Below are 9,786 nucleotides of genomic sequence, written 5' to 3' on the forward strand. Positions count from 1 at the left end.
GTGTTGATGATCTTAAGCTAGCTGGCAAGTGGAAAGTGGGATTCATAGATAGGAGACATGTGTTGATCCAACTAACAGTGGTTGAAGACTACACCAGAATTTTTTCCAAGAATATCTTAATATCGAAGGCAAATCAATGAAGTTACTCAAGTGGTCTCCTAATTTCGATTCAAATCATGAAACTCCCGCAATACTAGTATGGTTTAGTTTACCTGGTCTCAAGCTGCATTTTTTTGACCATCAGGTTCTCTACTCTATTGGGGCCATCCTTATGATCCTTTGAATCTAGATCTGCCTACTTTCAACCTAACCAGACTCTCGGTGACCAGAATACTTGTAGAAATGGATATTACTTTACCTGATATTACTGAAGTCTAGTTGGGCACAATCCATAATAGTTATTGGCAACAAATCATCATGGAACACAAACCCCCATATTGTACCCACTGTAAGATGTTTGGTCATATGCTTGTTAAATGCCACAAATTTCATCCTAATTTGAAACTAAGGTTAAAGTAAATAAGGATGGGTCTAACCCTACTGCTGTGGACATTTTAGTTCCACCTGAGGAGGATACTACCAGACAGGAGGTGTCTGTTGCACCTGAGGACCCCCCCATGACACTGTTGTTACTGTTACTGCGAGTGATGCGATGTTGGCACCTACAAACTCCATATAAAACAATACTGATGGGCTATTACCTATAAATGATAGTGTTCAGACTGATAATCAGGAAAGCCTCGCAGCTCCACTTCTTCAAGAAGTATCTGGTATAGCGGCAACTCATACTTCACATATTGTAGAACCTATTGTGGGTATTACTGTTGGTAATCCTTTTTTCTTCAGCTCTACCCCATCAGGCGGATTCTTCGGAGGAGGAATGATGAGTTTACACTTCCAAGAGGAAGAAGAAGAATGGAGATCTACTAGAGCTCAGGAGTCTTATGGATGATACTTTAGTTACTACGGGTAATGGTCAGCACCTTACCAATCTGCTAGCTGGATCCCTGCCGAGAACTAGACTCAGAGGCAAGGCTAGATTGGGATGACCCACACTTTTTCAGCGCCCGAGTGGTTTTTGGATTTCTTTTTATTTCTATATGTACCCATCTTTTACATTTTTTTTGTGTGTGTTGTATCGTGTGGGTTGGGTGTTTAGGCCCACCCATACAAACCTATCCGTATCTTTATCTGTAATATATCAGCCCTTGGATTTTTTCATAAATATATATATATATATATATGTGTGTGTGTGTGTGTGTGTGAGAGAGAGAGAGAGAGAGAGAGAGAAAAGAGCAAGATGTCCAAACTAAAGACAAAAAGAGAAAAATTAAGCAATTCTCTGATTCATTTGGACAAGAAAATTCTAAAAACACTTGCTTGGATACAACCCTTAGAACAGAAGAAAATAAAGATCATGAAAAGCCTTCGAAGGTAGAAAAGAAAAAGAAACATTAGGTGATACTTTATGGCATTGGGGTAGTATTTAGGAGAGTTTTACTAAGAAACTTCAGGAGCAGAGTGAATTGTGTGTCAATCAAAAAAGTGATTACAAAAAAATCTGATGATGAAGCGGCTTATGCCTCTACCAAACATCGAGAATCCGTGAACTCAGATAACTTAGTCAATGATCTACAAGAAAATGTGGACAGAAGCAGAAAAGATGAGAAGAAAGGTAAGAGTAAGAAATTAGAGAACACTTCTGATGTTGAAACGACAACAAACAAGAAGAGGAAGAGGTCTTCATCCAATGAAAGAGCATTAAACGTTGCTGAAGAGGAAAAGGAAACTTGTGATCATAAAGTTCTGACATGCAGCGAAGCTTCACAACTCAATCAGGAATTCAAAGAACCTGCAAAGGTACTTTCCAATGTTGTCTTGGATAAGCTTGAAGAAAATGCTAACTTACAGAATCCTCAGAAGAAATTGAGTGAAAATCAGCTTGTGAATGGGGGTATTGACGAGCATCAAAAGGAAGGAAGCTCTGTGCAGAAGTCGATGAAAAAGGAAAAGCATTTTGATGAGGTATGTCTTGTGTGTTTTTGAATTTTGCATGGTGATATATGAAAAGATGGCAGTGGACTATCGATCTTTCTTTTATTGTGTAAAAGTGAAAAGATATGAACTTAGATGTTTGGAAGTTCTGGGTCAAGTAGAGGAAGGGATTTCAGGCATGAGAAGACAAAGAAAAAACGTGGATCATACAGGGGAGGGCAGATAGACTTACAATCACACTCCATAAAATTCAATTATTCAGATAATGAGTGAAGTGTAAATTTTTATTTAGGAGCATGCCCAAAGTTAAGAGAAATATTGAGTCTAATTTTGTAATTTTGAGATTTGTGAGGTTGGCTGAGCTCTACATGCGTCAGATTTGTATAATTTGTGCTAAATTATCATTGTTATGTAGTCAATAATTAGACATGAACTTGAAAATATTATATATATATATATATATATATACGAAATCGTAAGTTTTGCAGATTTTTATTTTTTTATCTTCATCAATTGTAATAAATTTTGAAAGCAAGAATATACTGAGAAAAAGGGAAAGAAAATCTCAAATATTACAAAAATTGAATTGAGGACTTCGTAAGTATTGAGAAAAGAAGATTACTCATATTGATTCAAATTTCTTAAAATTTAAACACTGAAATAGATTACCAATTAAAATTAATCTATTTATATATATATATATATATATATATATATAAAAAATCAATAATAATAGAAATAAATAATAATATTTGAAACTATGATATCTATAAATAAGAGCATTTTCATAAGATGGTAGGCTAATAAAAAATTTAGTGAAAATTTCTCTAATCATCATCAAGAGCAAAGAAACTTCTAGTGTGCATCAAAACATCTTCGATCTTTAGAGATACACGTGAAATCTGTTTTTATTTGATGATCAACACTGGTTTTGTGAGATTGTTTAACTCTTTTTTATTATTATTATTTAAGTTTGATTTGTTATATTAATAGATCGAGCATTAGCAAAATTTAAAATTTAATTTTGTTTTTGCATTGTGTATTATAAAAAGTTCTATATTTTAGATTTTTGATGTTGATTTGTGCAGGTTTCTCCACTCAAGCTCGTTCAGAAGGAGATTTTTGTTTGGGTAGTGGAAGTTAGACAGCTGGACTCTAGCAATGAACTGCTGGTGAAGTAAAAGCACTTGCAATTAATAAACCACTATGGTGTGGCAAGGAAAAGCATTGTAGTTTTTGAATTAATAGTTCAAGTGATAGAAATAGTGAGATGAACAAAGAAGCAACGCATATCTAAACGAAAAACCAAACTTGCTCAGATAAAGTAAATTGAAAACAGCTTTTGATGCAGACAGGATTGAGGATATAATTAAGAATTTGACAACACAACTGTGGGGAGGAAGGGGGAAGCAATTCGGGCATGCAATTGCTTTTCCACAAAAAGTTCATATTTCCAATTCCACCAAAAAATTCTTCAATCTAACAAATACCATACTGAAATCTTTTTGTGGAGCCTTAATTATGCTCACGGTACTTTTTTTGCGCTTTTAGTAACAGATATTGTACAAGTATTCATTCATCAGTTAGAGGCAACTATCCTTAAGTAGATCATTAAAACAAAATTAACAGTTTTATAATATATAAAAAGTGAAGGGTTAAGTAGCATACTACTCGGATACGAGATGAGAGTGCATCAAAAATAAGCATTCTTCCAGATAGGGTTTCACCAATACCACTGGCAACCTTTATTGCCTCCAGAGCTTGAAGACAGCCAATCGCACCAGGAACTGGTAAGAGAAAATGGAGCTGGCTTCAGCATTAAGGCATCAAAATACATTCACATTAACAATGCAAATTGAAGTCTTGAGAAAAGAAATGGTTTGCCCAAATGCCAATACGTAAGAATAAGAACTTTGAATCGTTCAAAGAAAACAACATCTAATATACTTAAAAATTAAGGCTCCATCATAATGGGGCTTGGAGAGATTTTGGTAGAATCTTTACCTCGCATTGTTGAAAGATTATTTCTGGAAAATCAAGTGGCTTTCAAAGTTCCAATGAAGCAACCCAAATTGTTGATCCCATAAAGTATAGTAGGAGAATGTCAACAACAACAACACACCATTATCCCACTAAGTGGGGCCGGCTACATGAATCCTTTTTCCCCATTGTGTCCTATCTAATAAATTAAGATCATTTTTTATACAACATACCCGAGTCTTTTTAAGTCTACCTCTACCTTTTTTAACTTGAGTAAAATTTAAAACATCTACTTTCCTAACCAGATTTTAATAAGGCCAAATTATCTAAGAAGACTCTCTCTAATCTTGTTTGTCACTAGAGCTACATCAAGTCTTTCACGGATGATGCTAAGAAGATTTGGAAGCCCAGGACAAATAAAATTTAGTAAATTGATCACAAGCCCAAAATGAAACATTCAAAGAAAGCACACTTGGCAGCCCATAGGCATAAGAGCTTTGATTTAAAAACAGAGTGATAGCTACCTCATCAACTAAATGTCAGCCCCTAATAGTTTCAAAGTAGATAATTATGTAATAACAAAGGGGTTTCCTTCAGCCAAAAATGTAACGAATTGATCAAAATCAACTTAGCCATGTCCTAACTATTTATGGCGGACTTGATGAATCCTCCTTCATTCATTAATTTTAAAAAGCGATGCACAAGATCTAAAGTATTTTGGGTGTGAATTTTATTTCACAACTTCTATCCATGGTCTAAAACTAATTTCTTCACACTCCATTAGCTTTAATTCCACACACCAACTTGATTGATGCATCTATTTCCTTCTAGTTTACATGCTGAAACCACCATAGTCAATATTACAATTATGTACTCCAGACATCTCTCTAATATAATTATTTGATCTTATCCTTCAAAGGTATACCATATTTCAAAATTTTCATTTTGCTGCAGTCAACATCGTCAAGTTCTTTGTTGCACAACAATTGAGCCCACGAGACATGATAGCACCGACTAGTTTCATCCTCATTAATCCTCATCCCTAACTGTGCTGTCCACTTTATGAATCCTTTCACACTATTTATAGTGAAAGAAATTGAAGTTATCTATAGCGTAATTTTTACTCTATTACATCATCTGATTGAATAATATGCACTTAGTTATTTTAGGCCTTTGGGTTAACTCCAAAAGATATAATCTCACCAAAATTGCATCATTATATATGATAGAACAAAGATATTAAAATTTGTTACATCTAAATTTCGCTTAATATTCAAGAATTGTTTATTTGTATTTATCAATTTTAGCTTCACTAAAATTATATATCATATAATTAGTTGGTCGTTCTACTATAAATATAAAAACCTTTAAAAGGTTATATCCCAATATTGCATTATTTGTATGATAGATCCAATGTACTCAAAACTTATGGCATCATGTATCTAATCTTTCATCTCCAGATCTCGAGTCATTCCTAAAATTTCCTCCATTGTTTTAGTGTGACACTTAAAAAGAGGTATATTGCTTAGGAGAATCATGTCCAGACCATGCAACAAGAAACCTCCTTTTGAATCATTTTGGCAAGCAACCTAATAAACAATATAAAAAAAAATATTGCATCAATATTGATCCTTGATATAAACATATGCTTGAAAACACTCCGATCACTCCACAACTAGGTTGCTTTCCCACATTCATTAATAAATAGTATTGAGTCATTGACATACAAAACTTCTCTGAAATTCACAGCAAATCAATGGTTGAAGTATCCAACTATGTCTTCGCAAGATAGCTTAAGAACCATATAAGATACTACAAAAGCTCTCAACACTTCTCAATTATTTAACCTAGCACAAATTTGCCGCCATAATATAGCTTTGTAGTGGCATAAATCAAATTATTTTTTTAATACAAAACATGATTTTTCCCAATCTTATTACCCTATTGACACAGGTGTTGAAGCCAAATGGTCGCGTGCTTGCGGGAGGAAATCCCGCCCTAGATACAGCACCTAATCAATTTCAGCTGATTTTTTTTCTTCTCCGTTTCATTCATATTTCTCTATTTCTAATTAGGTTACTTTCTGTAAAAGAACTATTTATGCATTGTCATTTCTTTTTTCAGACTTTTGCTTAGTTTTGAATATTATGGAAATTGAAATCTCTGATTTTCTACTTTAGGAGTATCGTGGCATCTTCCTCGGTATCTTGCTCATGAATAGATGGGGAACCTCCTTGCTACACATACCACTCTATTTGTCCCGCCTCACTGTTTTCAATAAGAACAAAAGCCAAAAAGCTCAAACTTGTTGTCCAACAATAGATTTTGGGTCTATTTGGTGCAACTGAAGCTTATTTAAAAGTTGTTGCTCAGAAGCTGCTGCTTGATAAGCTGGTTGTCCGTTTATTTTTTGCAGTTTTAAAACAGTTGTGTTGCAGTTGCTGCTGGACAAATGATCATGCTGCCGCTATACTGTAATGTTGTATATAACAAAACTGTTATATTACATATTTCATTTTTAAAAGCAAATATCCAGTTCGAACATTGCATAAAAAAAAGACACCTCACTAAACGGTTAGTAGCAAGACTATCAAATTTAAAAAGAACTGCTAAAATAACAATTAATAATATGTAAATATTATTTTTAAGATACAGCTAGCATATGTCATGAGATAATCCGTCCTCTAAGAAAACTCTCAACGTATGATCACTCTTTACGGTGGAATCCTCCAACTCATCCGTCAACCTAAAAAGTCACAGTTTTCTGTTTTTCTCCTTGAACACCTGTAAAACTATCTCTCTTAGTCATATAACTGTCGCGAAGTAAACAGGGAACATTGTAATATGTAGTAGCAGTACAACTCTCTGGTGAGACCGAAATTCCTCGAGCTTATCTTTCCTTAAAACTTAAAAACACAAAGGACACACCTTAGATGTAAAATTAGTAAAAATTAATAATATGAGTGAACAACTAAAGTTTTATGCAGCTGTGAGATCTCGGAGAACATAGTATAAAAACCACAAATCTATCATTACAAGAAAACGACATACCTATTAAAAAAATAATTATTGGTTGTCTTTCAACCGCGTAATATTGAACTCATGTGTCACATATGCATATTACCAAAAAAACACCGTCCAGAAGAACGTCAAAAACCATAACATTGAGAAAGAAGAGGAACTCAATTACCTTTATTGAGATTTCAAATGTGACAAGAACCAATAGAAGAACGTCAAAAACCATAGCATTGAAAAAGAAGAGGAACTCGATTACCTTTATTGAGATTTCAGATGTGACAAGAACCAATAACGACATATAAGCCATCCAGAAGAACCCTTAAGGTCGAATGTTTCATCATAGACCTCCAGAACTCACAAAAATAACATGCAAAATTGATTATGTTTATTGCCCACGATTGTCACATCAACCATTCAAGTAAGAAAGAATACATGCATAAAAGAAATATAAATGACTTCTATAAATACTGATACAACAAATATTAAATGCATAAGAAAAAAATAATACATCACTTATATAAAATACTGATATTATAAACAGTAAATGTTTTCAACACACATGAAAAATAAAACAACAAAAAAAGAGGAACTCCCTCCATTCAGCCTCCAACTATAACATCTGTAATTTGTTTCCTCAACTCTACCATCTCGCTTTAACCATACCCATCTTGAGTGCAAGTCTCAGGCACATAAATTGCAGCCTATAATAAAAATTGTCCAAAACGATATTCATAAGTCACAATAGGGAGATGTGACTGATCTTCATTAGCCCTACTGAAGTCAATTTCATTGTCGGAAGGATGTCGCCAATTATAGTTGTGAAGAGTCATCGTGGCAAGCACAATTTGTACTTGTATGAGAAATGGATATATAGGCATATCACACACTATGCCACATTTCTTCTTTAAACTCTAAATGTCCTTTCAATGACACCGCATAAGGAGTGTCTCTTTTTTAACATTTCTCTTCTGCCTCGAGTGATATTTTTTACTCTCTCAAAGTTAGGTATTGATACTTCGTATCAGGATATGGCTTCAGATACCCTATTTATAACGGATATTCAGCATCGACAAAATAATATTTACCTGACAATAATACAATTATTAGTATTATAGTAAAAACAATATCTGACTAGTTCAGTCTCAAGTAAACCTGAGGGTGGATGAAGAAAGTTTTAATTCTTAATTCGTGTTGCAAATTTGAAAATTTGACTGTCATGTGCACTGCCCTAGCAACCGGCCATAACAAAAGTGAAACACATGTTGAAGTCACATACAGTCATGACATTATACGTTGGTGAACTACATCGCCCGATGAATGCAATCTTTTCATTATTTGGAACATGCGCATCCATGCGTTTTTCATCGATCGTTCCAATACAGTTCTAAAAAGTTAAACAAGGTTAACCAAATTACTGTATTAATTTTGAAAACTGACTGTAATAAATAAGTAAAATTACCTGAAAATATGACATATACCACACATCATGCAAAATCTCTATGGGAATCCTTTCGAATGTTGGGTGAGTTGGATTGATGCCTTGTAATGAAAAACTAACGAGTGCATTCAACCCAACTGAAAAATATCTACACATTGTTTCAGATGAGTATTAGAATCGTTCCATGACTCCTCTCATAGACTCATTATGTGATAATATGTAGAGGGTTAATGCTAACACTCTCGTGAAGTCATCTTAGAAGAGTCATGAAGTTCATGACTTCTATGTAGTTTCTCCAAAAGATCTATGATACGGCCTGTCACATACAGAACATATTGTTGAATCTTGTTGGGTGGTCTGCAAACAACTCCCCAACTCGCTTGTCACCAATGAACGTGGACATCATGAAAGGAGAGTGTGTTATGTATGAGTTATAATACTCATACATCAAACACACTGCAGCTGTAATTCTCCTTCTGCGTCTTTCTCTATTTGCATTCATGAAGCTAACGCATAAGAATCATTGATTTAGTTACTATCATATAATTATATAAACAAACACCACATGCAAAGTAAATTGGAGAAGCAAATACAAAATAAAATGATGAAAAATAAAAATGCAAATGAGCATTAACAACGTCTCGATGAAAAAAAAATCCAAAGCAAAATGGACAGCGACCCATCGAAAAGCAATATAAAATGTCCAACTAGAATAAAATGAAATTCAAGTGTCACTCAAGTGTCCCTATTCGCATGAAAATAACGTAAATAATGCACCCTATGGTCAAGGGTCATTATCATGAAAAACTCTCTCAGGGTGGGTCTTCAAGCAGCTTCATAGAGAACAAATACAACATGTCTTCATAAATTTCTGGAGTTACCTCCAGAATTCGCATAATCTGCTGAATGGTTATTGCTTGTGATGAGTCAGGGTCATTAGAACATGAAGTCGCCAATGTCGGTCAATTTTTTTTCGATTGATTAGTTATGAAAATATGGTATATGAAAATAATTTTTTGAGATTTAATTTAAGTATAAAAGATATATAGTTTGAGTTTTAAAAGTAGTGTGTTTTAGTTTTTTTTTTTTGAAAAATGAGACTAAATGGATCTCATTCGTCCAATAGTTTGCATAATCGTGCCTGATACCGCGAATACTACACCCTCCCGAAAGATAAGTGTAGACCTCGGCGATAGACCCAATCCAGCAAACTAAGAGATTTGTGACATCCGTTTAGTCTGCGAACCTTTTATATATGACCGACAAATTCCCCTATTTAATACAAAGATTAAATAGGGTTTATTTTATCTGGGTGCCAAGTTCCCTATAGAGGCAAGCTCCTATAGTTAATTACA

At 34.1% G+C, this 9,786-nt stretch overlaps 1 protein-coding gene across 2 annotated transcripts in view; it reads right to left on the reverse strand.

Moving 5' to 3' along the window:
* The window catches only part of LOC110024911 (adenylyltransferase and sulfurtransferase MOCS3-2), a 71,326-nt gene that overhangs the window by 13,650 nt on the left and 47,890 nt on the right, over positions 1-9,786 (reverse strand). For both annotated transcript variants that reach the window (XM_020725106.1, XM_020725105.1), the window contains exon 10: positions 3,664-3,782. In XM_020725106.1, the coding sequence (XP_020580765.1) occupies positions 3,664-3,782 (119 nt within the window). The remainder of the gene's footprint in view (positions 1-3,663; positions 3,783-9,786) is intronic.

The sequence above is a fragment of the Phalaenopsis equestris genome, unplaced genomic scaffold, assembly GCF_001263595.1.
Source record: "Phalaenopsis equestris unplaced genomic scaffold, ASM126359v1 Scaffold000278, whole genome shotgun sequence".
NCBI lineage: Eukaryota > Viridiplantae > Streptophyta > Magnoliopsida > Asparagales > Orchidaceae > Phalaenopsis > Phalaenopsis equestris.